Raw genomic sequence first — 26962 nt, 5'->3', positions numbered from 1 at the left:
TAATTTGCCTTGGGCTAAAAGCTAAGGAAACCAGTTTAATTTCTTCTATGAGAAAAGTGAGATAAATGATGTGTACATGTGTCTCAGGTAAAGTATTTGATCGCTTACCTTCTTAGTCATCACTGGTCTTTAATCGCTTATTATGTAATGTTACACCCAATACAGATTACATCGGGGGGAAAAATCACAACCATGCAGCCTGCAGAAACTAGAAAGTAATTTGTCTACAGGAGGAAGGATGCTCTTTTCTGCACACTCCGTGTACAGCATCATTTATCATCTGGGAGAATCGCCCGGAGGCAGCAGAACAATGCTCAGCTGAAGTCACACCAGGCCAACCGTCTTCCTAGAGGCTCCTGTCCTGATAGCAGCCAAACCTACGACTTTCCAAGGGCAAAGGCCTCTGAAGCGATGCCAAATCAGTCAGCCCAAATAGGTTTAGAAGACTTTTTAAACTCCCAGCCACTCCTGTAGTGAAGTATGGTCTTTTCCAGGCTACCTCTGTGACATTGCCGTATTCAGAGACCTATTATACTTGCAGATTGAAGACAGATCTATTTGGTAATAACAAAAAAAAAAAAAAGGAAAGGAAAAAAAAAAAAAGAATCCCAAAGCCAAACCCTGCAAAGAAATTATTTCCTACTGAAGAAACTTTTCTGATGCTATGAAACCTAACTACAGTTTGGCGTGTTTTCCGAAACACAGCATGCAAAAGTAGTAATATTTTATGTTGTGATTATAGAACATTGTGGGCTGCAGCCATCTGCTAAGAGAGGGACATTCTGCTCCCTGAACATCCTGGCTGTAATTTGCACAATATTTGAGTTTCTGAGAGTTACCGGGAGCTCTAATATGGTGTGGATACCCATCAGCACTAACAGCACATAAAACATGGGAGAGCTGACTCGGGGGTGACAGTGGATTTTGGCACCTCGGGATTTTTCCCCGGGCAGTGGAAAGTGTTCCAGCATGAACTAAACACGTAAAAAGGTTTCCCCGAAGCATGTGCTGCCTCTATGGCAAACAGAAAGCACGAGGGGGTGTCTCATGCAATAACACTATCTCCTGTTTTCAGAGCTACAGTTGGGTTCAATTTTCTATTATTGCAGATCTTTGGGGTGGGATTTTTTTGAAGCATTCAGCCTTGGCCTAAATCCTCTCCCGTTGGAAACAATGAGCCCCCCGACCCCCCCAACTGCTTTAATGGCAGAAGAGCGCAGCCAGCACAGAGCGCTTCGGGAAATCCCTCCCCTCGCGCCCGGTCCTGCACAATGGGTCAGATGTTTCATCCCTGCATGAAGCCTGAATAAACAGGCATTGCACAAGGAATTGCGGTGGGGAAGCGAAGCCGCTGTGCCAAGGGCAGGCGCTAAGGCTGCAGCCGCCCTGCGTTAACCGTTACAGCTCACGGACCGGGATCATTCCCGGGAATGCTGCTGCCCTCCTCGGGGAGCCTGCATCCCCCTCGCACGCTGTTTGACTGACGTCCGTGAAGCTCTGCAAGCGGTGGCTGACAGGACCGGGCTGACCATGACGTGGTTCATACTTCCATATCCTCCTACCGCTGACAAAGATGGTAATTTCTGAATTTGAGGGCTATTTATTGTAAGGTCAGTTTTGGTCCCCTGGTTGCAAATTTTGATGCGAGTTAATATTTTTGAAAATCAACCCATTTCATTCATTAATGAAACAATGTGGCCACAAATCATTACGTAGGACCTTCAGAAGGTGAAGACGACTTTACTGTTGGTTTGAAATAGCTGACAAAACCGTACTTATCACTCACAGCCAAACTAAACTTGGAGATAAGACTGGGGTGAAAGGGACATCTATTTGCCACAGCAGCCACGCACAGTAATTTCCTGACAAAACCTGTCTGAGGGCCAGCTCGGCTTCACGCAGGTGTCAAAGACAATCTGCGCTGAAACACTTGCAAAGTTCACCCACATTTTTCTCCTTGGGACTGACAGGCGGGGATTACGGATGGAAACGTACATTCCCACAGCGGGTGGGACCTTCTTCACCCACGGGCTACCTTGCAGGAGAAGGTGGCATGAAGGACTAAATATGGGCTCAACAGCCTTGAGCCCAGCCAGGATACTAAGCTCATATTGGGTTAAGAGTGTTAATTTGCTGCTAACGCACACTTTTACATCATTATTTCTTCCTTATCTGGGATGTTTCTAGTCTGGTTCATCAATGTTTTGCCCTGAGTCTCAGGATGTGTTTCTGTAAGCCAAAAGGAATAAATAGCTTTTTCTTCTGCCTTAGGTAACAAAGCACAGTAAATGGACTCTCCCAGTTTATTTTAGTTGAGGATCTGTCCCATCATCTTCAGTGCCAAGATAGCTAAGAACTTCCTATCATCCTTCTATCGAGATGGCTACAGCAAAGGCTGTAAAACGCTTTCTTCAGGCAGCCCTGTGAATATTGTGCTCATTTAAGAGGCAAGTAAAGAAGACATCACCGCTGGATGTGTGTCCTCTGGTAGCAATCAATGCACAGCATACACTTTTGATGAGGTTAGATAACAAGCATCACATGGAGAGAGGAGTACCACACACACACAACCTTCTGAATATGTGTCAGCAATAAAATGAGAACTACAAAGGCAAGCAGTAGCTGCCCACCGTAGGATGTCTCATCTAGTTCAAGTTCAGCTGTGCAATACAAGTCTAACCCTCAAATTCAGAAAAAAACCCAACCTAAAACAACAAAACCCCCATATACTACTCTGAAGGATTAGCACAAGGATATATCTTTGTTCACAGAGCCCTTTTTAGTTTTGAAAAAAGGAGTTTCTTATATCAAAAATAGAGAATTCTTTCATGTTACTGTCAGCTCCGTAGCCCACCTAAAATTGCATTATTACCACTGACAGAAAGACAGGTGTTAACAGCTGGAGAGAAAACAAATGTAGAGCACTGTGGCAAAATTTGAGGAGAAACAGATGTGTGAGCAACTTTGTCTTTGATATTTATTTTAATAGTGCTTCTCAAATGTGTTTAATATTTATGCGGCTATAGTCTCAGCTTTCACTGGCACACTAGAGCCAGCACAGTGCGTTATTCACCTCTGCCACCACTTCTCCTTTTCTTTTCCTCCCTTCTAACCGTCATAAAACAGCATCTGTAAATCTCTCAGGAAATGCCAGTTTATTCCGCCTCCCCTCCCCCAGTATGAAATGGATAGAGTTTTTTAGCAGTGGGAGTTCAGTGTGATTAGTATGCTAATACGGGGAGAGAAAAGGAAATGGAGATGAGAGATATGGTCCTTTAGCGAAGAAAAGCAGGAACAACTGAAAGGAGGATCTCTGCTAATCAATTAGCCTACAACGGACCTAATGCCATAAGAAGCTATTGTGCATAAAGGGACAAAATTCTCAGTGACAGATGGCACTTGGGCTCATGATATTACGGGGTTACTGCTCAAGAGCTTGTTTACCTCCCATACAGGGGTAAGCAATAAAGCAATAAAATTGCTTATTTATTTTAAAGAGAGAAGTTGAAATGCTTATTTACCAAATCAATCAAGGTTTACTAAGGCAGAACAGCCACAATCCTCACGGCCCTAAAATGCTGGATACTTCACTGGTTTCGAATAGCAATTATCTATTGCAGTTTCTTGAACCCACTCTGACTGCAAAGAGACATTTAATTTGCAAATTTTGATGAAAATTGTCATTTTTTTTAATTGCCTATTTCACCAATTTGAATTTTAAAACAAACTATTAACTAGAAGCTCATTTTTACTTGCCTTGGGCAAGCCCGGAAAATATTTGTCACGACCCAAGTCTGTCTGCTTAGCATTTGAGTTGAGAAATGCACAAGTGCCTTCAAGTCAGCATTAGCTGTGACAGAAGCAAGACTATTATTTAACAGTAGCTGAAAATGTCAAAAACAAGCGGCGTCTGGCATTTTGACAAGATGGTGTTGAAAAGAAACCACTTTTTTTTTTTCCAACACTTGGTTAACTGTAAAGCAAAACTGTACAATTATCACTCGACTCCGAGTACGGCTTTGGTGGATCCCTTTGAACTGGTGGGGATGAAGGAGAGCAGGTGGGTCTCCATCTTCTGCTCGCAGCCGCCTTCAAGCCCCCGCCACAGGCCAGACCCTCCGTGCTTCAAACCAACCCACGCTCTGCTCCCAGGAACGGAGACGGCATCATCTAACAACCCATGTCAGGCCTCAGGCACATCAACTCAATGAAGACATCCCGAAAGCTAAGGACGTATGTAAATGTTTAGAGGTATATGTTTTAGATGTTAACTGGCTGTCAGAATAAAACACAGGTGTTTTTTTAAAAGTAGGTATTGTGCCTGGGCATTAATCAGCCTTTTTAACATTAGAATTCATAACAAAGGGTCGGTGGATTTAATTAAAAATAGTATTGTGATGAAGAGAAGGCCGATATTGAAGTAGTGTAGGAAAACTAATATCTAAAATACTTTCTTCCCACAGGAAGATTAAGTTGGAAGTTACCGTTTTAATCAATGGTAAGATGCGACAGTGCTTATGATGAACAATATTGTGAACCGTCTCAGGGAAACAGTGCAACGGGCGATAAGATATTGTTTTCAGGAATTTTAGATAGCAGAATGAATAGGCCTTAATAATTTAAGAGATGCCAAAGTGACGAACATATGTTCATCTTCATCGCACACACCAGATACTCAGCACCATTTATCTGAGCTCGAGTAGAACAATTTTCTAGCAGCTTTTCCTACCCGTTAAGTCCCTTTAACATCAGTCAGCATTAGGTAGGGTATCAAATCCCATAAAGATTTGTCTACACAAGTGTCAGTTGTCTATTTATGCCCTTCCTCAGCGAAATCTCGGCATGTGCCTCACAGCAGCTGTGCAAGAGAGACATCAGACCATGTGTTGCATGGTCCCTTTTCTAGGCCACATCCCTTAGTAATCTGCTGTGTAGCAGCTCCATGACCAACTTCACCACATCTCTCTGGGTTTCATTAGTTACTGCGACCTTAGAAATCACAAACTATCAAAGTCTGGCAGTTCATCAAAGTGCAAGTACTCCATGAAAAGCTGATTCAGATGATGCCAGAAAGCACGTACTGTCCCCCATAGCTTTGAAACTTCCCTGATGAGATAGTTTGGGGGTTTCTGGTAGCAACTGGGTCCCTTTCTTGCTGCACAGCATCCCTGGTGCCTCGCTTTTACGACCAGTGGAAGGCAGGAGGAGCCAATACTGCTGACAAGAAGAGGCCTTCCCTTGGCACTGAGCTGTGCATTGGTGCTGCGATGGAAAGGAGGGGACTGGGGAACTGCTCCTGCTTCAACTAAGCTTATTTAATTTCCTGGGGGCAGATTAAGGGACCACATTTGTCAAGCCACAGGTTGCGGGAGCAACACAACCATCCTCATCTACCCGTGAGCTGATCCAGAATGGTGAAACCCAGTGGTTTTTGAATCCCAAGAAGCACTCCAAATCCAGGAACTTGAGGTTCAAAAAAGCACCTTGAAGTGGCACACGTGGGTCTGAAAAACCAACTCTTCGTCTCGCCTTTAAGTATACTCCCACGGAGGTTAAGGTTTGAATGCAAATGCAACTTGTGGTATCTCTCTCTGTCCCTTGGTACTTAAAGGTGATTCTCCTTTATGAATTTACATTTTAAAAAAATCAAAAAGCCAATGCGTGTGGACTATACAAATACCACTGGTATTTGTCTTCATGCTGGGCATTTTGACTGGACATCTAAACCAAGCTCCCTTTTGTATCTAGCCAGCTTATCAAGTGACCCCTCATCTCACTGCTCTTCACTGTCCCAGAGTTCATCCCCTGGACCAGTGCAACGACCAAAGTCTGCAGAACAAACCCGAAAAAAATGTTTCCAGGAATGGGTACTCACTTTCTACCAGCTTCCTTATTTCTTAACACTGCATTTCTACACTTATTAGTTACATAATACTACACGTCTATCGTTTCTTATGCCACTTATCACCATAGTGGATACATCACTACATCGATTCACGTCCTTGAAACATCAGTCTTCAGGTCATTCAATTAATCTTCTTCAAGCCACTACTCCAGCTGCATTTTTGCTTTTTACATTGATCTGAAGAAACTGGTCAGTAAGCGGGGCCTGAAACCACACAAAGCAGTATTATTTCACTCTTTCCAGTTTAATCAGAGCAGGCACAGGTCCAAAACAAATCCTCAGCTGAATTTCCTACAAGCAAAATACTGGACGAAAAAAAAATGCAGGATTGTGGCAAGCATTTATGACAACAAGCTCATCAGCAGCCAACATTTTGCATTTGCATCATTATTAATCTGACCTGCCAGATCTGATTCTTACAAGCCAGTCCTCCTGAAGAGCTGATATACCATATAAAAAGCACACATTGTAAATCTCAGAAAATCATGACAGTTTTCATCAGTGGTGAAAGAGGAGAGGGAAAAGCAGATTCTGCAATGTGCTGCTCTTATTTGTTGCACAATGTAGGAATTTTTTTGACCTGTATCACATTAGAAAAGAAGTGAGGTCTAAACAATTTCATCCCTTTCAAACACACTGGGCCAAATTCCCGACCAGCATGAACTGCTGCATATCCACTGAAATCGATGGAGCTACGCCAGTTCAGCTGAGAACTCGGCTTTGCATGTCAGTTCATTCAGCAATGATTGTACTTGACATGCAGCACAGAACAAGCATTTGTTTTTAAAAAGAAAACAGTAGAGTCTTTCAGTGCTAACCCAGCCTATAAATAGTCCTGGTTCCAAGAACAGGATTAACTGTCCTTAGCTCAGGCTCCTATGTATTTGTGCAAAGGAAGAGTAAGGAGGAGGAAAGAAGCATATTCTTCCCTCTTTGGCACACTGATGGCAGGTTTCACCACTCGAGACAAGAAATTAGGGTCTATAGAGCAGGGCAACTTTGCTTTTCGTTAAAACCTATAATTGACATATGCACTTAATGTCCTTACAGGGAGTTTCACCCCCACCAGAACGCCATGTAGTCACATCCCTCAACTTTACCTCACCATTACCAACCAAAGTGCCCAGGGCCAGATCCCCAGTTTCTCACAAAGCTTAAAAGGACTGTGTTAATCTCAGCTAGAAGTTGCTAAAGCCATTTTCCTATGGATTCTCTGGTGGCATGGCCAGGCTTACGCCACGCATCCCTAGTCACTGAGGAAACAACTGGCACAGCTGGGTTAGAGGTAAACAGACGAGCCAAAACATGCTCTGGTAATCATGGCCAATAAGGTGATGCCTTTGGAAAATGGATGAAGATCAGAACAAGTCAATACAAATGCACTGCATCTGTAAGGCTCTCCCTCCCCTCTTGTTTTGAAACCCAGGGCGAAATCAGAATGATCACTTGCTGTCCTTTTCTTTCTTGCAACATTATGCAAAATGTTGGAGCTTCTCCTTGCATCATTTATATCCAGTAAATTAAGCTGGAACCCTATTCCTTCTAGCTTTCTTTTTAGTTCACATGCTTTCCCTGAATAATTGCATGAAACAAATCTTGCTTTGAGGTTTGATTACCAGAAGAGTATTAAGTATCTGAAATATAGGTTTATCTCACATAACACAAGGCATATGTTGAACTAATCAGAGAACGGCAATAGCAGAATTACACTGTGAATTCAGACAGCAACATATTTATAAATACAGATTTCCTTTCAACAAATATTTTGCCCTATTTGCTTAAAAGGCACAATTTCAGAATTTCTACCAACTCAGAAAAAGCAGACCTTATGGCTATAGCTGTGGACTTTGCCACTGCGAATACTCTGCAACGTGTACGTGTATCCCTGCATAACTACAGTACAACAGGTCACTCCCTGCAAAGCCGTTTTTAAGTGCGAAAGTCAAGGCAGAACTGCTGCCAGCACAGAAAGGGAATCCTATGAACTTCCATCCGGGGACGCTGCAGGTTGTGCATCTTACACTGATGCACATGGCACACTGGACACCGAGCTTTCAACCGGCTTGGCCTGGGGAAACTTAGTAGCAGCACTTTCCCTTTATATTCTTTCTTATTTGTATATGTTGGTTCCTATCTTCTATAGTGCTGGGCAGGCTGAAAAACAAAGCAAGTGTGAAAGTGCAACAGGAGCTGCTAAACTTCTGCGCTTCAGAAATGAAGAGCAAGAAAGGAAAACCTCAAGAAAACACAAAACTACACTTCAACCTGGACTTCGGCTCCAATCAGATCAAGAAATGACCCCCACCTCTTTCCCAGTGTGGCTTTTAAGCATTCAAAGCACAAACTCCCAATACGCTGCCTGAAAAGCCCAGGCATAAAGTTTATCCTTTAATTTGAGGCTTTGTCATTTGACCAGGGGGAGGTAATCAGGACAAGGCTCTGGACCATGCTGCTCAAAACATGACAGCAGACACACCAAAAATCCAAGCTGGCTGCATGAAGCAATTAAAGTAGTGTTTACTATTCCATGACAGTTAACATGTTGGACTGACCTTTCATTTACTGTTTAGTACTGAACATTAAGCTGCAAAATTACTCATGCTTTGCATTTAGTACTGGCATCAAAACTAACAGCATTAGATAGCTATTCCCACGGCGAGACACGCGTTCCCTCTGCCCAGCTGTGCATGTACTTTTATAAGCACTGTATTTGATATTTAACATCACTTCCACAGGTTATATTCATCCGTTACCATTAGGAATTATTAGTAACACTGCTCCAAAACATAAAAAGCATATGCAAAATGTCCGGAGTGACGCAGCTGGTAAAATTATGTCCCTTCCTTACATGCTGGGAGAGATAAAAAGGGAAGGCTGGTGTATGCCCATAGGTCCCCGCAGCAGCTCCCAGCCAGATGGCAGAAGTAGGGAAGCTACAGAGGAAAAGTTTCCTTGTTTACTCTCTTTCTAGATGCTTACAGCAGCCAGGTTATAAAGGGAGGCACAAGATGCGTTTCGCAAGAGCCTGGCAGCCCAGCAGTTGGAATATTCTCTCTGAAACAGGCAACTTTCCATTCCACACCCCTGGGCTGAATTTGGGCAGAAGGACCTGGAGTTTCCATTCCCCAGGGTGATGCTCTCATGGAGAGGCTACAGATGAAAGGGAGAGGTTAAATCTCCAGCAAAGCACCTTCACCAGCATGCTTTTGACTGATCTTAGTGCCATGAGTAGGTAAAATTGTAGTTATTTCTGCCTTGGCTGTAATTCCTCTGGTCAGACACTTGGCATGCCCAGGGCTCTGCATTTTGACTACAGAGTCCAGGTTTTTGGGCCACAGGTTGCCCCATCCAACACAAACACGGGTCTTTTCCATTGACCCCCTGCGCTCTTTCCAACTTTCATGTGTGTTGCCATCCTGCTGTGGGCACTGCATCTCAAATACCAATGAACCTCTCTCCCCGCCCTTTCTCCACCTCTGCCTGGAGGCTTTTTCATTACACATTTCTAAACCTCTATTTGTTATATATTTTGAGACAGAGCGATGGGCACTGCGAATGGACAGTCTGTGAATAGCAGAGTAACATTCAGTTCATATCCAGACCGGAACATTAATAAATACAAATATATTAAGGGATTCTCTGCCATTTGTGGTTTTTTTCATATTCATAGGGGCTATTTATATCTAAATCTCTATTTTCTGTATTGCAACTGAAGTTATCTGGCTTATTTTTCCCCAGCTCAAATATTCCCATTGCGGATTCAAAAGGGCAAATTTTCAAAGGCTGCTCAGCATGCTAATTATGATAGAATCACTGCCGATCTGATCTTGCCCGCTTCTTTTTTAATATTTCTAGACAGGTGTTTTTTGCCACTAATATGTCAGCTTAATCATCAAAATTATTATGAGATTGCTGATAGAAGGCAACTCAGTGTATTTTAAAAATCAGTATAATTTCTTAAAGAAAGAAGAAACCTATCAAACAAGGTTGTAATTGTATTTAATGCACATTTTGCTTTTAACAGCAATTTGCCAGTTTAAACAGCATAGACCTTACAATGCTTAATTAGTGAAGAGGTTATAGTGCTTATAAAGTTGTATCTAAAATATACCTTATTCATTCTCTATTGAACATTTTTAAGACAGTCTAATGTTATAATTACACGCTATACAGTAGCAGCATGTTCACACCACTACAGTTAAGGCCATGTCAGCATTCTCATCATGAACCTTTTTTCAGGGTTTGAACACATCAACCATAAAATTACAATGCAGTTTGAAAAAATATGACACCCAAGATGTGAATCTTGTGTTGACTTCAGTCAAATAAGAATAAAAATAGGAAAACACATATAATAAAGGACTCCACCCAAATTTATTTTGGATGATTGCTGCCTTTGCGCAACACGGTCAAAATTTCCAAAATGAAATTTAAAAGAAGGTAGTGGACAGCACAGTCTAATCAGGTTTAGATGAATCTGAGTGCAAAGTGTTGTAAAGTGGGTGCCACAGATGCACAATAACCACTTCTCACATACTGCACATTTTAACATACACAAGGCTTCTTCTGTGTAAATATTTAGACTGGCAGGTAAAAGCAGTTCTACCACCAAGTGAATAATAAAAACTACTCATCTCCAGTTGTATACACTTATTGGTCACGATGAAAGTAAATTTTTTACCAAGTGAGCACACTGGCTACTGAGGTACCATGTTATTCCCTACAGTTAGGATAAGAAACATCTGAATTTTTATGCCATTCATGCCCTGATAATTCAAGAGGGACTCATCACACTGCCCACCAAGCTGAAGCCATTTGTTTAAGTAAAAAGGCAGATGAGGCCAAATACTGTATGGAAAGGGACCCAATAGCTTCTTCAGTGAAATGCCAGAGCCTGCCTAAGGAAACCCACCCTTAGTTCATGCCCTAACAGTTTCTTGGTCTTATTAATAAAATGCTTCTTATTGCCATATGGTTTAAGAGAAAATCTCTAGTCAGGGATCTACGTAAACGTGTTCTACCTCTGCTTAAAGTAAAGCGCATCTGTAAGTGCTTTCCTGAAACATTACCAAATTAAAGTGTGCTTCAGCTTCAGGTGTTGAATTGTCATGGAACCGTGATAAGCTGACGAAACTTTGTGGAGCTGGAGAACCAAGCTCTTTATCATAATTTGCTTATTTATTATTTTTATACTTCCTCATTCAAGAAATTTTCCTTTTTTGACCACCTCTTTTGTTACAACGCTTTTGGAAGCACTCCATTGCATACTTTTCAGACTTAGAGATAAGCATATAAGACTGAAAAAGAGTTGCCTATTTCAAGCTTCGTGTACAATGCATATACACATTTATTAATAAAAACTTGCCTAAACATCTATTTTTTCTTTGGACCAACTCCAGCCTCCCTAGGTGACTGTAACATGTCTTATAAACCTTTCATGGAAGATTTAAAAAATAGTATTTCAAGACAAAAACGGAAAACGAATACATTAAAACATCATCAACACAGAGACAGAAGGGGGAAAACAAAGCGGAGACATCTCATGCCAAATTCACTGCTGGCACAGGTTCGCAGTGTCCTCTTGAAGTCTGCTTTCTGCCTTCTTGCACAAGTTCTTTTATCTCATGGTCTTAAAAGGGAGCTGCAAAGCCAAGAGGAAATTCCATGCATGCCCCCAAATATGGGTCACACACTAAAATCCTTCTTCTTAAGAAGGGAACCAATTAGCACACAGCTTATTTCAGCTCCCTATCCTATCAGACTTTCTGTGCCCAGCCACCTGTAAAACAGGGGTAACAGTATTTCTCTACCTCAGAAAATTGCTATGAGAACAAATGCATTTATGGTTGCCTGGACCATAGTCACAGCAATAAGGGCTACATCAGTACCTAAAATACAGCCTTGCCTCCTTCTGCTGATCCCTGCGAACAGAGCAGGTAGTAGACAAGAACTATCAAGAGTAACATTGGTAATGGAGAGTTTTATGACACTATATGGTAGTGGCTGATTTAGTTCAGTGAAATCAAGTTTTGCAATAAAAACTCCCTAAGATTTTTTTTTTTTAGTAAGGGATCAACACAAGTCAGCTTAAGGGATTGTACAACTATGACCTGAATTGTATCCCGTTACTCAACACAACAAGTAGTTTCAGAGTCTGTCCACATTTGATCATGGTCCACATAAATTCATATACAAACATGTATACTGGTTGTACCAGGGGAAAAAAATAGTGAATTTCCAGCCTCGGTTTCCATTTGTGTATTCTGTGATACTGGGCACGTACCACAGACAAATGAAATAATACAGCAATAACCCATACAATCTGTATTAAGTTTCCTCACCTGTGATGTAAGAAGAATGATACAGTGTGTTAAGAGGCAGAAATCAGTTACTTACTGCATCAAAGCTCACCTGTAACCCATGACTTTCATGAAGATATTATGGGCTATCATCACGGAAAGAGATCCTCATTCCTAAATTTAAATCCTTTGTCTTTCACTGAGCTATTAAGAAATTCCTCAAAATTTTCAAGATAAAGTGAAGCAGAAGTTTCAGCTACAGAAATGTAGTGCAAAGGTTCAGTTTGGCACTGCAACATTATGGACAGACAAGAACTTATGGTAAACTCAGTTTAGATTTGGAAAAGAGAATCCTATAATTGAACAGATATTGTCAAATGTATTGCATACTATTGTAACTTCACAGTAATCAAAATCAGACATCAAGGTTTCTATACAAGCAGCAATCACAGATTGCAGTAAAGTATACCACTCAAGGGAAAAAAAATTGCATTTTGGCAATTTCATAGTCAAGTGTTCCTTATGCTCCTCCAACGGTCACTTGTCAGATATTTTCCTGTTTAAAACGTGCATATTATTTCTCCTCAGTCCTCGTGAGACTTCTCTGCAATGACTTTGCATTCATACTGAAAAACAGAAGTTGACAAAATTAATAATATTAATTTACATAACTAATGAAACTGCTATGAGGGGGATTTTTCTACAAAATGGGTGATAAAATAGCTTAACTTACACTTCACCCAGATAAGTTTGGTCTCCCTAAGTTCTGTGCCCACACTGTTGGCTGCAGTTTCTGCATCCTTGAGCGGCAGAAAGAGCAGTTCAGACTTAGGGGATGGCCTGACTTCCCCCCAAACACAGGAGCTCTTATTTAGCTCCTGGTCCTGAAAAGACTAGAAGTATGCAACTGAGAGCGTACAGAGCAAAGTCATGGGCTGTGCTCTGAATAAGAGTACTAATGGCTCACTAACTAGACCAAAAAGCAATGATTACTGATTTCTACCTTACTCCACATCCACAAGTCAAATAGCCGGTTAGCATATATGAAGGAAGGAATGGCATGTAGATTAAAACTTTTATTACAAGGCAATCGACTCCCCCTCCAAACTTACCATTGCCAGCTGCCTGCCTATATTGCCCATAGTTATTCCACCAGCAAAAAATATACATGGCAACCAGGAACGAACATAAAGGAAATCTGGAGACGTGTATCTGGAAAAGAACACACATTTTTGAGCTCAACACTGTGCAATACATAGAGTCCTCCAATCATATGACACAAATCCACAAATTTAAATATTAGGACACTTCAACTACAAAAGACATGTATTACTGAAATTTAATTACTTGCAGCAAATAACAAAGGAAGCTTCTTATTGATTATAATCCCATTTGTTCAACTAAAAAAGGCACAATTACATTGTTGGTAAGGTAGCAATTTTATTGAAATAAGCAACTTTCAACTAAAAGTCTCACTTACAAACACATAAAAGCTTTCATGAACGGTCCATTTTATGTTACACTCAAAATTAAGTGCTGGCAGCTTTGGAAATCATGTCAAATTCTACCCTTTCAGCTATTCTGATTTTATGTTATAGCTTCAACAGACTATCATGTAACCTTAAAGGAGTAAATACTTACTGATAAACTCCGTTGTAGACCAGAAGTTGTGACACCAATGTGGCCAAGAAAGCAATTCCTACTCCAAGACCAAAGCCACTTCGTGATCTATCAAATGTCCACCACAGTCCAATTGACAGGGCTGCTAATGTGAGAGACAACTGGATATTGTTGGCAAAATCCACTTTCTGTGTTAATTGTTAAGGTTAAGCTTGGAAATATCGTATACAAGTCTAAAGCAGTTATCATATTTTGGCACAACAGAAAAAAAATACCATAAAGAATACAGCACTAGCAGTATCAGCTGTAACACAGCTATCAGGTATAAGGAAATAAGCCTTGTAAGTGTTGCCAATACATCAGTAAACTAAAAACTTACAACATTTCTTCGCATTTTTAAGGTCTTAGCACTGTACAAGAGCAAAGAGACTATACACCTACCAAATAATGCAGGCATTTTATACATACATACAATGCACATGTTACCGTTCAGAGTAAGGACATCTCATCCTTACCTGGTCCTTTATCACACTAAGCATGAAATCTTGAATCTAGCATTAGACTCCTCTAAATTACAAGGATTTACTGAAAAAAGGTATTTGTTACTCTCACTTAATTGCAGTTTTGTTTAATTTACATGCTAGTTTACCTTCAGCTAAACATTACAAATGTTAATGTTTTCTACAAAACAAAATATAAATAATATTACTGTGAAAGTAGTCATGTAAATCAACATTGAAAATCAGTTTTGTCAACTCTGTGCTGAAAGTCTGAAGTCACTCCAGATATCTTCGTAGTGTTTCACATTCTTCAAAATGTTATGGAAATACTAACTCATCCTCACTACTCCTGTCCAAAACAGATTATTAAGAAGGAGGCTGTCAAGTTTCATAAGCCTGAAAGCAAATTTATGGGATGACAACATAAAACCACTGCCCTATTTTCTCACAAAAACCTGGAGAGAGACCTAGAGGAAATAAGAAAGAAGTTCAACTAACTGAAATAAATAATTACTGGATAAAAATCAATAGCACCACAAAAAATGTCAAACAAGACCAAAAACCACACCAAATATGGTAATGTGCAGAACTGGTAATAAGCTGAAAAGAAAGCAGTCTGGAGAGCTGTCAAGGAGGAGATACAGACAGTACATTAATGATGTCCTGGAATATGTGTAACAGCTGTTAGAAAACTGCAAGAAGGTTTGCTGTAAATAATCGGACCCATGCAGAGAGAAGCTGTCAATTCTCTTGTATTTCTTAAAAGCAGCAAAATGGCATGTGCTTACACAACAGGTACAGTCCAGGTTGGTGAGAACCACACAACCAGATTAATGCATCTTTCGCAAGGAGAGCAAGGTTTGTGAGGGACAGTGGGAACGACTCTGAACCTTGGCAGCTCCAGCTCATCCGGCTGTACTGGATAGGATGGCTGGTGCAAACAGAACCAAACAACAACAAAATCCATACAAGGGCCAAGCCACCTCAGTAAGAATTCAGCCAGCTCTCACAACTTGCTGTCTTTTCCTGGAAATGAGGAGATTCAGCAGCACGCAATCAGAACTTCACACGGTTTCTGCAAACTGTGTTGGAGCTGACACAGAAGGAGATGAGAGTTCCAGAGATGATCAGCTTACTTTCTAATTAGTTTACAAGAACCCAATTTTTACAGACAGATCCTGGTTTTACCTGACAGAGGAGGCACTAGACATGACTACACAAAACCACTAAGACTGACAGCACCACCAGTAAGGTGTGTCAGTCCACGTGAAAAAAACCCTGTCACCCAGCACGTCCCCAGCTCCTCCAGAGGGAAGGGACACCAGTTTTGAGCACACTTGTGCAAGGATGTATCTGAATAGCTATACAATTAGGAGGAGTATAACGTACTGCAACACGCCGACTGACTTCTAATTGCTCTTACTGAATGACCACAGGAATGGTAACTACTCTCTCAGCATCAAGGCATCATTTGCAGAATGGGGTAACAGCGCTTACTCGCTTTGTGTAGTCCTGGGTATTACCTGGTCCTGAGTTTTCCCCATTCTTTGCAAAATGCTTGTGCTTCACTGATGACCTCAAGACTGGGCTTCGACCTCTTACTACGGTGTTAAAAAGACACGAACCCTTGGAATGTATTAAAGCACTTTTTTTTAATACCTACACCACATAAATATTTCCCTGCACTTACTTTAATTATTCAAAGAAAATAAAGACTCTAAGTAAGACAAAGCCTAATATTGAGACATTTCTAAAGAAAAGATTTTTCAGAATGAAAAGACGTGAGACTTATCAGCTCCAATACTGCTACGACAGTTTAACACTAACACATATTCTGCATTTCCCTTGCAAAAATGCTGCATGTTATATCTTTAACAATAATTTACCATGACTGACTATGTGAGCTTTGTTTTAGTGGAAACCCATTTGTTATTGCCAATTTCATTAGCATATAGGATACAGCGCTGGCATGATTTATTCCCACAAAGACTGCTACACATCGCATTACACTGGACCATTCTCTCTTAAATTTATGTGGCTCTCCCAGATGTCTGTCCATGCATGGGTACAATAACCCAATCACAGCTGTGGAGACATGAAAGAAAAAATGCCCAAAAGTTAAAGCACTGAAAATATTTAACTAAAATAAAGACTATCTAGACTTTGACAATTATTGTGACTACCAAAACAGATCTTTTAAGGATAAATAGTACAAAACATACATTGTAAAAGAGGAGGAATTTCAAACAATTTCATTATTTAAAAAAGCCCTGTAAAACTTCAGCAGCATCTTCAACCACTGCACCAGTGACCTGGCAGAAGTAGCAAAACAGAGAACTAGGGGCAGAGGACGAAAGAGCTCTGCACCCTACCGAAATCTGCAGTCTCACACTGTAGTTTGAAAAGAGCAATAATGGCTTGCGCAGGTTGGCACTTCTGAAAGTCCCACATATCATACATGTTTAAATAACTGCAAAACAAACACACCACAGTAAGGACTGAGTGCGGTTTATAACATCAATATTTTGTGTCTTCTTTTATTGTTGTTACAAGCAGTTTTTGTTTGGATAACGTTTTTCTCTTCTTCAATGCTACTATAAAGTCTCACACAGAAGAGGGAAAGCTAAGAGCCTACAGTAGCTGTTGAATACAGAACACGAACAGGACTTTCAGCCCCCGGGGACTACTATGCTCTTTGAACATTTCTTCATAAATGTGTTCTCTACTGCAGTTGCAGCTAAAAAGACTGTTACCAACACAACTGAGGAATAACACTGCTGCTTAATGTTAAACTGGTGCTGCAGGAGGGGGGCAGAGCCCGAGTCATCAGTACGAACTCCAGTGCCCTCAGTCTGGCATGCTGTTGGAGGTATGTTACAGCAAATGCTCTTTATTCTGCCAGAGAGGAAACTGATCTCCAGGATTCAGGAAAATAAATCACCAGTAAAGCTGGAGAGGAAAAAAAACTCCCTGAGCAATTTTCTTGCCAAAGGCATTGGGCCAAACTGATGACTAGTAACAGTGACGGATGAAAGGACTTCTCTGAAAGCAGCCTTGATCACCACTGATTATAAATATGCAAAATACCTTTATTCTGTTCATAATAATAAACCATACTGCAGAGAAATGTTCATGTCAATTCGAGGAAGGCTGTGCAAGTACAAATGGTAAGAAAATGGGTGAATTACCAGCATTTACCACAGAGGTTCCCTGTATGTATGCTAGCAGAGAAGATAAGGAAAGAAAATGGAGAAGAAAAGACTGATAATTAAAAAGAAATAACTCAAACACCTGAACAGTGGTCACTCCTGCTAGGAAAAGCCAATTAAGGCAGTAATATCTTTAAATCAGGTGGCTTAAAATCAAGTAGTGCAAATACCTAGCAGGTGACTGACTACACTTTACAAGCCATAGCCAGTCTTTCCATCAAAACCACCAACCCATCAGAACCAGAAAGGCCCACAAGTTTCTTCTGAGATGATGGCAAGACCTAGCCTTCACAACTTCCCCATACGCAGCTGCAGGCAGTGTTCTCAGACGACCCTCGAGAGCATAAGGTGCAGCCTGATGCAAACAGTTGACAGCACAAAATTTGTAGTGAACATTGCAGACCTTCTGTGTTGCTGCTGCAAGTTGGGATTCTGTCATTTCAGCCCCCACTACTCCATATATAAAAGATCAAACCTTTAACAGACATGTTTGTCAAGACAATCAGTTTAAAGTATAAAAGAAAAATGCAGCAAATGCAGGATACAAACCAAAATCTAATCAACAATCTCAGCAAGACAACAGAAAGAGGACTAAGAGAACTAGCAGATAAAACAGGTATGTAACTGCCACTGTAACATGCCAAATGCATTTCCACAGGAGAACAAAACTGACATATTCAGAGAGATATTTGGAGGGTTTCCTTTCAAATCAAGCTCCTCTGGGGTGTAGTATTTCAACAAGGTATAAAAAAGAAAGCAATTAGACTACTAGGAAAAATATAGACTTAAATATTATCATTAGCAAAACAGTGATGCCAACTGAAAAGCTAGTTTATTGACTCATATTAATACCCAGAAACATGAGCTTCTCAATCTTATTAGAACTGACCTCTAGGAAGATACCGCCTTTACAGTAAAGGTTCGCTAAAGCAGAATCCTCCAGTACTGGCTGCTAAGGATATAAAGTGTAAAACTGACCCATGGGATCAGTGATCTTCAGAGCAAAGTAGAAAGCCAAATTCCAGCAGGCTTGTAACATGGAATACGCCTTGATACTTGAAGATGAAAGAAGAAGAAAAAGGGGTATTTCTTGCTACCTGCAGTAGACGTCTCAAACTAGCTAAACACGCAAAAGCCTCAACTCCCTACATGGTCATGGGAGAAACGGAGTACATTCACATCATCTGACTTGATACATTAATCTAACCAAGGTACTCTGTTCTGCAACGCGCCTCTACAACTGCAAACTGCATGCCTGGCCTCAACTCCCTGAGCCACAGCCAGGTCTCCCAGCTTTACAGAGCTAAACCAATACTTCAAACTGGAACGAGGAACAAATGGAAAGCTGGACCACAAAAGGGAGCATAACTCAGGGTAGTTTGCTGTGCTCAAAACAAGGTACTGTGTGCTGCACCATCTGGCACTTGAAGGGCTGCCTGCAGAGCACACTCCTGTAATCCAGCTTCAAGATTACAAGTGGCACCACCTTTTAAAGTCTGTTAAACTTGTACTCTAACCCAGCAGAAAAAGCAGAGGTTATGCTCTGCTAACAATATTACAGTATAACAAGTTAGCAGAACAACAATTTCTGGACACATGCATATTTGTGTATACACGGGAAGATCAGAAGGATAGTAATAGCTCAAAAAGGGCAGTGATGCTGAAGAGACCTTCCACACCTTTCATATAGTTTTTTGCAACTCTGTAACTACCTATCCACCCTTTCACCTCCACGCCAGGCATACGTACACAACTGAACTTACCTGACGCTGTGCCACAGCAAGGTGGTACCCACCAAGCTGAGGAGAAGATGCTTGTGATCACATCAGGGGGGAAGAGAGTAACGTTTCTCTGGATCTGAAGCAAGTTTAATACTAATGCAAGAAATACGCCAATAAAAAACAGCACTATGCCACGAATTACCAAATTCATGCCACGACTGGTTACAGATGAAATGTATGGGCCACACTTTTTTGGTAAGGTTGGCATTGCATCATTTTCTGCCATGACTTCTTATGTTCTCAGAGACATCCAACAGGCTGACTGAGGAGGATTCACTTGCAATCAGTATTTTGACTCTCCTCAATTAGGAGATACCCAAACCCTGAAAAATAATTAAAAAGGGTGAAAAATGCAGATATAAGAAACATTAAATATACTTCTCTTAAATAAATTGGAGATTGAGTTAAAAATATGGCTATTATATTTTTCTGAATTTTCTGAGGCTGCAATTAGTCATTTGAGAGCAGAACCAACCACAGCTGCAAAAATGCCTTACAAAGAAAACAGGTTTTACAAATAGCTTTGCCTACTAGGAAACAGAGGAGGAGGAAACATGTGGGATGGGACAGCTAGGAATGTGAAATCACAGAGAAGAGCTGAGGAATGAAACTGGTATCAGATAGAAGAAAGGCTTGCTTTGCAGTAACAATAAACTTTTTCTCCCCTTCTTTAAGCAACAACTGGAGATTATGTAATTCAGAAACAAGTAAATACAGCCCTTAGTTTCAAGTCAGCCACAGAGGTTCACAGATCTCTCTTCTTGAAGAGACACCAAAAAACATTTCTCAACTGGAAAGTGAAATCTGAGAAATATTTTTCAGGATGGAGTCAGAATTTCAGCAATCCTGCAGTGCATCCATTTTCATAACCCCAGATAAGAGCAAACAACTCAGCAAACCAGAGAAGTAATCTCAATACAGAGAAGTGTTTACTGAAGTAACACACTTTTGGTGAAAGCTGTCATACATTATTACAAACCGTAATTCTAATCACGCACAAAAGAACCTGAGAGTGAAGGGAAAAGGAGCTCCCCCTGCCCGTGCACTAGGTAGCATCCTACATGAGTAACTCTGCTGGCACTACAAGAATGGCAGAGTTCCCATCCCAATCACTCTTTTAAAAAAAAAAAATCCTGTCCATCAAGAGTCTTGTTATACATGGATTCAGTGCCACACTCATGTATAACAACAATTTTGATCGACAGCTTAGTCACCTGGAACTTAAGAAAAAAAAGCCCTGACATTGTTTTTAAATTTGAAACTGCCAACTGGTGGCGGCTTCTGTTAACTCTTACTTATGGCCACGTGGGCACAAGGGGAGCCAAACCAGCATATCCATCCCCTTTCTTCCTGGCTTCAGCAGATCCCAAAGAAGCTCTCTGAAGATGCAGCAACAGTGCAGAGGACACAGCATTCACTTTTGCCAATTGAAAGCCAAAAGGGAAGTTAACTACATCCAGGCTAGTTAAGATACTACAGTAACTGCAGTAAGATACTACAGGTAACAGATGTCATGTCATGTCGTGGCATCCTCCATCACTCAGAAAAAGTCCCAAGAGGCAAAAAAAGGGGGAAAAAAAAAAGTTCTGATCACACGTAACTTCCCGCTAGCAGTTCGGGGAGGCAGCAGAGTCCTCCTAAGAATACAGGAGCTCTTCTACACAGCCGATTCTCCGTGTTATTTGTAATCATGAACACATCTTGGAGGGAAAGAGGACAACCACGGCGTCTGGCTTCTTAGCTTCCTTACTCACACTGAACAGATGTGTGCATCAAGGCTGGCACTGGCACTGCAACACACTTCCCTCAAGCAAAAAGGAGGTGCTCCAGATTTTCTTTTCCCTCCTCCGGATGGCATGACAGTGCAGCTTGGATAAGACATTTAGCCTCCAGGAAAGAAAGCATGGAGTCACAAATACATCACTATTCCAGCTGAGAGTCTCCCCTGTCTCTGGGGGCTTTGCCAACCTGGTGATCACAGGAATTCCCAGAATTTACAGGAGTCTTTTCAATACTCTGCATTGGAGACTGTAGGTCCCAATTACAAACTCTGCAGGAATACCGTACCAAATGGGGGCTTTTAAGCTGTTACGTCCCTTCTTAGCTTTAGCTTGCCTAGGAAAACAAGCTAAACTCTTGACTCTCCACTTACTTCACCATCCCAACAGCTCTTGGCACTTCCTGAAGTCTGCACATCCCTTTTTTTTTAATGCATTACCAGAGCTGATGTATACTATCCCAGGTTCAGCTCTCACAGCCTTGTACAAGAAAGTTCACACTTTTGTGTCTCTTTAAATGAGCTCTTCTGCTGCACAAGGAGGATCACAATTTCTTTTTTCACTGTCGTAAAGCAGTTGCTCACATCCTGTGATCCATTACTACATTCAAGTCTCATCTTTCCTGTTACTGAACTCCTTGTTCCTTGGTACCAGCCCCAAACCTTGCATGCTGAATTTCACCCCATAGGTATTATTTACTCTGACAGTCAACATCACTCCATTTTTCCTGTAGGATATCTCAGTCCTCTTTGGCCCTGCAAATGGTTCCCAGCTTTGAGTCATCAGCAAACATCATTACTGCATCCTATTTTGTGCACCAAGGTCATCAACTAAAATACTGAGTGAGATCAGCCCAAGTCCCTGTCTTTGACAAAATCTATTAATAATTTCCCCGCAGCCATTATTTCCCCATTTTATACTATCTCTTGATATCTCCCTCTAACAATACACTGCTTCTTGGAATTCTTCAAATACAATAATCTCCAACTTCATTAAGAATCATCAACTGTCCCACATGGCAATACTGACGTAAACACTGATTGGATCTTACTTTTCCCCCCCCCAAGATGCTGATGATCAAATAAAAGTCCAATTTTATTCTGGAATAAGCCAGTTTCAGAATATAAAACCTGCATTTAGCCTATTGCCATTTATTTAATACGTAATTTGGCAAATATATGATATTAAATTGTGAAGGCTTATCAAAATGTAACAGGACTTTGCTATGCGAGGAAATCACTTACTGCTCTTATACAACCATGCAGCTGCAAGTCATTCAAGGCACCAGCAACAGATTTTTCCTATGAGGTAAACAGCCTGACCACAGAAAGGGCACTTCGGTGGGCACATGTCTGTGAATGTTTATAACAAGCAATGCAAGGTCCCAAATTAGTATGATGCAGTAGTTTCCATCCTGGTTTCTCACCCTACACATATAGTTCCTATTTGTTTTATCCCAGTTTCCAAGTTTTCTCTGCTCATTGGCTCTGAGACCTTCTGGCATGCCACAAACAGAGCAATGGGGGAACAGAGCAAGGTGACCAACACTCATGTAAAGATTCTTCAGTGCCTCGGACAGCCTGGGTTCACGATGCTCAGGCATGGCAAAGGTATTTACTGTCGTCACCTTTCATGAAAATGGAAATTAAGATCTCCAAAGACGACATCACCTCCTTCTTCTAGACTGGGAGGCTAGTGTGCCTACAGACAGAGGAGATGATGTCTCTCTCCTTTTAAGCCTTTGTATTTTATTGAGGGTTTCCACTCAGATGGGAACAGTTCACATATTGAACCAACATTACTTCTGAGCCTTCATCTCTTGGGAATGCATATTCAAAACTGTAACACCACACTGAAAGCTAAAGGCTTGGCACGGCCGCAAAGTCCCAGCTGCACTTCCCCTCCTCGGTGGCACACGCCTTCAACCCAACCCAAGCTTTTTAACATACCACGCAAGAGCATTAGATACGATTCACAAGGCAACCACACGATGTCTGGCATTGCGCAAAAAGCTAACAAGTAAATTGTCACCCTAGACATTTTCAAAAACACTTAGTCACTTAACTGTCTTCTAATCAGAAGATGTGTCCCGCAAGTGCTCCCCAGCGCTCTTCATGCTCATGAAGAGCCTTCTGCTGTGTGCGATTCGCAACTTCTGACACGATACAGACACATTAGGAACAACACAGTGTAGCGGGGGCCAAGAAAGAGAAGATTTACTTAAGCAACAGTGCGCAGAAGATAGCAAAAATGGTGAAACGACAAGAAACCATCTGTCTTCTGCGAGGCAACGCCAAAAGCAAGCCACCCCCCTTCTCCGGGCACCAGGCAAGGCGGCTCTCCCGGCCAGTCTGCTCCGGATCCCCCGGGTCTGAGGACTCCTAGCCGCCTGGGCATCAGGCCGGTCGCTTCAGGCCGGCGTTAGCACCTCCAGCCCAGGCCGGGCCCATTAAGCAACGCCCGCAGAGGGGCCGCGGGCCCGGCCGCGCAGGGCCCTGCCCGGGGGAAGCCCCCTGGCGGGAAGCCCCGCCAGGCAGAAGGTTTAACCGCTGCCGGGGGGAACGGCTCCCGCCGTCCTCTCCCTCGCTCACCCGCAGCGCCCGGGCACGGCAGGCAGCCGCCGCGGCCCACCCCCGGCACAGGCAGCCGGGCCGCCCGCCGCTTACACCGCGCCCCCAGCAGCTCGGCCGCGGCGGGGCCCGGCGCCACGCCCGCCCCGAGGCAGGGCTCCGGGGCTGCCAGGGGCTCGGCCGCCCGCGGGGAGGACGGGGCCGGGGGGCGCCGCTGCCCGCCCGGCCCGGCCCGGCCCGGCTCGGCTCGTCCCCCGCGCCTCGCACAGCCCCAGCCCGCCCCCGCGCCGGCCCACCCGCCCGGGAGCCGCCGCAGCCCCGGGACTCACTCGGCCTCCGCCATCTTCTCCCTCCCCGCGCCAGTCCCCGCCCCGCGCAGCCTCCGCAGCGCCCCGCCGAGCAGCTGACAGGGGCGGCCGCGGGGCGAGCTGGGCGCGGAGCGCGGCCTGGCCCGCCGTGAGGGCCGGAGGCCCGTGTGGGAGTGGCCGCGTCCCTTCAGGCCGGCCCGGCCCGGCCCGGCCCTGCCCTGCCCTCGGGAGCCGGCCTCCAAACCCCGCCGCGGCGCTGCGAATGGGCTCGCAAAGGCGCTGGTCAAAAGCAGCGTGCGTGCAGAATAGGTGGAGTAACTCACAGAAAGTTCAGTGGGAGCCTGTTCAATCTGCACGAGGCTGCTCTTCCTTTGGAAAGGGGTTCGTTACCAAAATAAAAAAAAGCAAATACATGTGCCGTTAGGCTTTTCGTACCATGCTTGTGTTCCCAGCTGAGTTGGGTTTAGCGATGTAGGGTTGTGTGGTAGCCCTGTTACACGTTTCGGTCACAGAAAACGGGCAGGTGAAATACTTCTTTCCCAGCTCAAACTGCTGGCCTGGCTCCGGCGCTCCTGAGCACCTGATTCTGCAAGGACTTTCACATGTGCTTAACTTTATTGATTGGGGCAAAAATGACACAGCTCATTACTCCAGAAACCACATTTTCCTCACCAGTCTGGGGCCTCTTGGGGAGAACATACAGTGTGAAGTAGAAAACAATTTGCTTTAACCTGTCTTAATGAGTAGTAGAGGCATCACAATAAAAAAAATACCAGTTATTCTGTATATATGGGGAGGGGTATAGGAGAATAATGCTGTTATAGTCATGTATATATCATACATATTCATTATAACATTATATTCATTACTATTCTTGTATTAATTAACTTTTTCCTTTCTCACTGCACTGATAATGAATACAATTTATTAAAAATATTTGCACATTGCATTCCCCTAAGCTTAGTATTTCATTGCAAAGACTTTGATAGAGCTTTCCATATTACGAGGTCTGCAGTGATTCAGTGCAGATCCTGTTACAGTCCCCAGAATAATGATTGGATGGGATGGAATTTGTAACTGCGTTTACTATAGTGGCATCTCTAGCGATAACTGTGGTTTCTTTGTGGTGGTAGGTTGTGAACAACAGTGTCACCAAACACGTATAAACTCAGAGGAGAGTATATGGGTCTATAATAGACATACTAAGAATGGAAAAGGGAGAGATTTACAGCAGCAGAAACCCATTGTGGTTTAGATGAGCAATAAATGAATTTTCAAATCATTCAGCTTTGGTTTTCGTCACACAGAAACAAAATCTTTTTATTCTCAGTAATTCCAACTGAGCTGCTTGCCCTGTCTGTGGTTTAGTTATTTTGCTGTACTTGAGCTCCAAATTTTGGATCGAGAAAGACAAAAGGGTTTTTTAACCAAATAAAATAGCTTTCCCTAATGTCAGATAAACACCTTTGGCCAGCCACATGCCGGAGGCAGAGCAAAGTACCCTTTCTCTTTTTGCCTTAAAGACCAGAACCATCAGAAAGCCTGAAAGCAGAAATTTTGTGAACATAAAGTGTGTGCATTAGAGAGGAAAGTGTGGCATAAGAAGGTGGAGACTGCAAATGATTGCTGGATCTTTCCTTCTCTAGACACATGTATATATAGTCAGGTAATGATTTGTCTATAAATAAATTTGGATTAGTTATAGTCAGGTCTGCTGCTGTGTTTGGTACTATAAAATTACAAGAGCTTAATTCCTACAAAAAATAAACTGACCATATGAGAAATATTAGCTATATTAGTAGAGGCCTTTAAGGCTAATATGTGAGAAAATAAATAACCAGCATTGGTGTAAATCAGTGCAACTCCAAGGACTTTATTGACATTGCCAATTTACACCAGCTAAAGACTCGGTCCTTACACCCATCTGGTTATCCTAGATGGTGCAATGTCCTGTTGCACAAAAATGGGAGGAGCATGAGGGAAAAGCATACGAAAACTTATCTGAATTGGAAATTGCCAAAATAAGCACATCAGCAAATAGTTTTGCAGACAAAGGAGGCAGACATATGACCTGCAGAGAAAAGTCACTTGCTCCAACTTTGACTGGAATAGCTATAAAATGTCATGGGAGAAGCATTTTTTTTGGAAAGCAATACGGAGTTGTTTCCTTGCACTGGCTACAGAACAAGACAATACAGAACATTCTGGATTTAGTTTTGGGCCATAAATAATACTCTGGATATGACAAATCTGGCAATTTAAAATTTAAATCTGGCAGAGGAGCCTAGAGCAGCCACATACCTATAGAAAAAGTGGAATTGCTCTCACGTCCATAACAGTGGCTTTTTAAAAGTTGTATTTTGAAAAGGCCTTCATAGCTGCCTGATACACAGGTTGAATGAGCCAAGGCCAGTCGGCTTAGCTGAAGGTGTGTCCATAGCAGGACAATAAAGGAAGGGTGAGAAGACAGATGGATGGATGGATGGATGAGAGGGAGAGATAGTAAGAAGGGAGGTAAAAAAACCTAACCTGAGTCTTTCTGTGGTGATCCATGATAAAATGACCAGGTGTTTCTGGAACTATATGCATGTGTAACTTGGGAAAAGCCTATGCATATGACAAGAAAAAGCCTTCTGTAGAAGTCTGGAGCTGACTCCTGGTAGGGCTTCCGGGGTTCTGAATATCTACGATATCCCTTTAGGAGGAGTTCTGAAGAAGCCTCTTTGTGAACTGTGCTGAAGGATGGCTGATGACCAACAGCAGTTTCGCAACAAGGAATGCCTGTCCCTTCCTCGTTCCCCATTCCAGACAACTACATGAAGTACTGCTGTTATTTGGGGCCTTTAGCTAGTATTGCAAAAAAATATTGTAAATTACAGAATTTTCTTTATCAAAATATTCTTCAGGAATATAAATCTCCTTCAAAACCTTCTTGGAAGTTCTCCATGCATACAGAAGGCTTCTGGAAGGCCTTCAGAAATGAAGAATTATA

General features: G+C 42.3%; 1 protein-coding gene across 5 annotated transcripts; it reads right to left on the bottom strand.

Annotated features, from left to right (window-relative positions):
* INSIG2 (insulin induced gene 2) lies at nt 1-24147 on the bottom strand. Of its 5 annotated transcripts, XM_072874067.1 has the most exons (7): nt 22337-22437; nt 21069-21201; nt 19297-19637; nt 16285-16409; nt 13846-14012; nt 13317-13416; nt 5-12830 (listed from the first exon to the last, which is right to left on the bottom strand). In XM_072874067.1, the coding sequence occupies exons 3-7, from the start codon at nt 19538-19540 to the stop codon at nt 12789-12791; spliced, it is 678 nt and encodes a 225-aa protein (XP_072730168.1). In that variant the 5' UTR covers nt 19541-19637; nt 21069-21201; nt 22337-22437; the 3' UTR covers nt 5-12788. The 5 variants fall into 5 exon arrangements, with proteins under 5 accessions (XP_072730171.1, XP_072730170.1, XP_072730168.1 ...); XM_072874066.1 differs by lacking the exons at nt 21069-21201; nt 22337-22437 and adding an exon at nt 23992-24147; XM_072874068.1 differs by lacking the exons at nt 21069-21201; nt 22337-22437 and adding an exon at nt 23158-23247.
* Nucleotides 24148-26962: the final 2815 nt, after the last annotated feature.

This window comes from Ciconia boyciana, chromosome 10 (genome assembly GCF_034638445.1).
Source record: "Ciconia boyciana chromosome 10, ASM3463844v1, whole genome shotgun sequence".
NCBI lineage: Eukaryota > Metazoa > Chordata > Aves > Ciconiiformes > Ciconiidae > Ciconia > Ciconia boyciana.
Note: the sequence above shows the minus strand (reverse complement) of the source record. Positions and strands in the feature narration are given on the sequence as shown.

Excerpts from the sequence above, each read along its gene's own strand:
- INSIG2 (XM_072874066.1), bottom strand. The coding sequence starts at position 19,540 with ATGGCAGAAAATGATGCAATGCCAACCTTACCAAAAAAGTGTGGCCCA. Across the intron at positions 16,410-19,296 it reads TTGCTGTGGCACAGCGTCAG|CTGTGATTGGGTTATTGTAC; the intron begins GTAAGTTCAGTT and ends ATGTCTCCACAG. Across the intron at positions 14,013-16,284 it reads GAATAAATCATGCCAGCGCT|AAAGTGGATTTTGCCAACAA; the intron begins GTATCCTATATG and ends CAATTAACACAG.